Source organism: Aptenodytes forsteri, unplaced genomic scaffold (assembly GCF_000699145.1).
Source record: "Aptenodytes forsteri isolate BGI_AS27 unplaced genomic scaffold, ASM69914v1 Scaffold15, whole genome shotgun sequence".
NCBI classification, from domain to species: Eukaryota; Metazoa; Chordata; class Aves; order Sphenisciformes; family Spheniscidae; genus Aptenodytes; species Aptenodytes forsteri.
In genome coordinates, this window is record NW_008795129.1 from 22785305 (window position 1) to 22786526 (window position 1222).

At 52.6% G+C, this 1222-nt stretch overlaps 1 protein-coding gene across 1 annotated transcript; it reads left to right on the top strand.

The window, feature by feature from the left end:
• LOC103897935 (homeobox protein HMX3) lies at positions 1 to 594 on the top strand (the record flags this gene model as incomplete). The annotated part of the gene is made up of 1 exon (XM_009278114.1): positions 1 to 594. A coding segment is annotated over one exon (594 nt), but the record flags the coding sequence as incomplete, so codon positions are not given.
• Between the last annotated feature and the right edge of the window lie 628 nt (positions 595 to 1222).

Consider the following 1222-nt stretch of genomic DNA (forward strand, 5'->3'; position numbering starts at 1 on the left):
TCCCCGGAGCCGCTGCTGAAGGCGGAGGGGGAGCAGAAGGAGCTGGACTCCAAGAGCCCCGACGAGATCGTCCTGGAGGAGAGCGACTCGGAGGAGGCGAAGAAGGAGGGAGGCGCGGAGGACTGGAAGAAGCGGGAGGAGAGCCCGGAGAAGAAGCCCTGCCGCAAGAAGAAGACGCGCACGGTGTTCAGCCGCAGCCAGGTCTTCCAGCTGGAGTCCACCTTCGACATGAAGCGCTACCTGAGCAGCTCGGAGCGGGCCGGCCTGGCCGCCTCCCTGCACCTGACAGAGACCCAGGTGAAGATCTGGTTCCAAAATCGCCGCAACAAGTGGAAGAGGCAGCTGGCGGCCGAGCTGGAGGCGGCCAACCTCAGCCACGCCGCCGCGCAGCGCATCGTCCGCGTCCCCATCCTCTACCACGAGAACTCGGGCGCGGAGGGGGGCGCGGGGGGCGGCGGAGCCCCCGGCACCCAGCCCCTGCTCACCTTCCCTCACCCCGTCTACTATTCCCACCCCGTGGTCACCTCCGTGCCGCTCCTGCGGCCCGTGTACCCCTCGGCGGGGGGTGCTGGGAAGAAAGTCACGAAAATTTAGGGGGAAAAAAATGGGGGGAGGGAAAGGAAAATAAGGAAAATGAAAGCGCGAACTTGTAGAGAACCCTGGAGCTGTCACACATTTTGTAAACGTGGACAAAAACCGCGATGGTCTCTGTGGCTTTAGTTTTATTTTTGTAAAAAAAAAAAAAAAAAAAAAAAGGTAAAAAAAAAAAAAGGAGAAGAATGATCCCAGGCCACTCCTCGAGATTTGCCAAAAACTAACAGGAAGCTGAATTTCTGTTCCTTTCGGACTTCTCCTTCTGCCTCCAAATTGTTCAGACTCCTGATCCTGTCGTGACTCAAACTTCATCGACCGCGGCTTTTCATTTAAGCAGACCTCGGTACCGGTTTGCCTCTTTGCTTTCCCATGTTTTGTACCTTTCGGTTTCTGTCATGGGACTTTATAACGAGCAAGAAATACAGCCTCAAAGTGAACGGTTAAACACACCCGCACGCTTTGAGTGACCCTTATTTATTATCGTTTACTTAGATATTTTTAATTCTTGTTTATAATTCTTCCTTTCCTGGTTGTTGGGTTGTTTGGGGTTTTTTTTCCTTGTAAAGTTATTTCGGTATTTTGGGAAAAAAAATCTGTACCCTTTTGCTTTCTTTTGTAATACTAATTA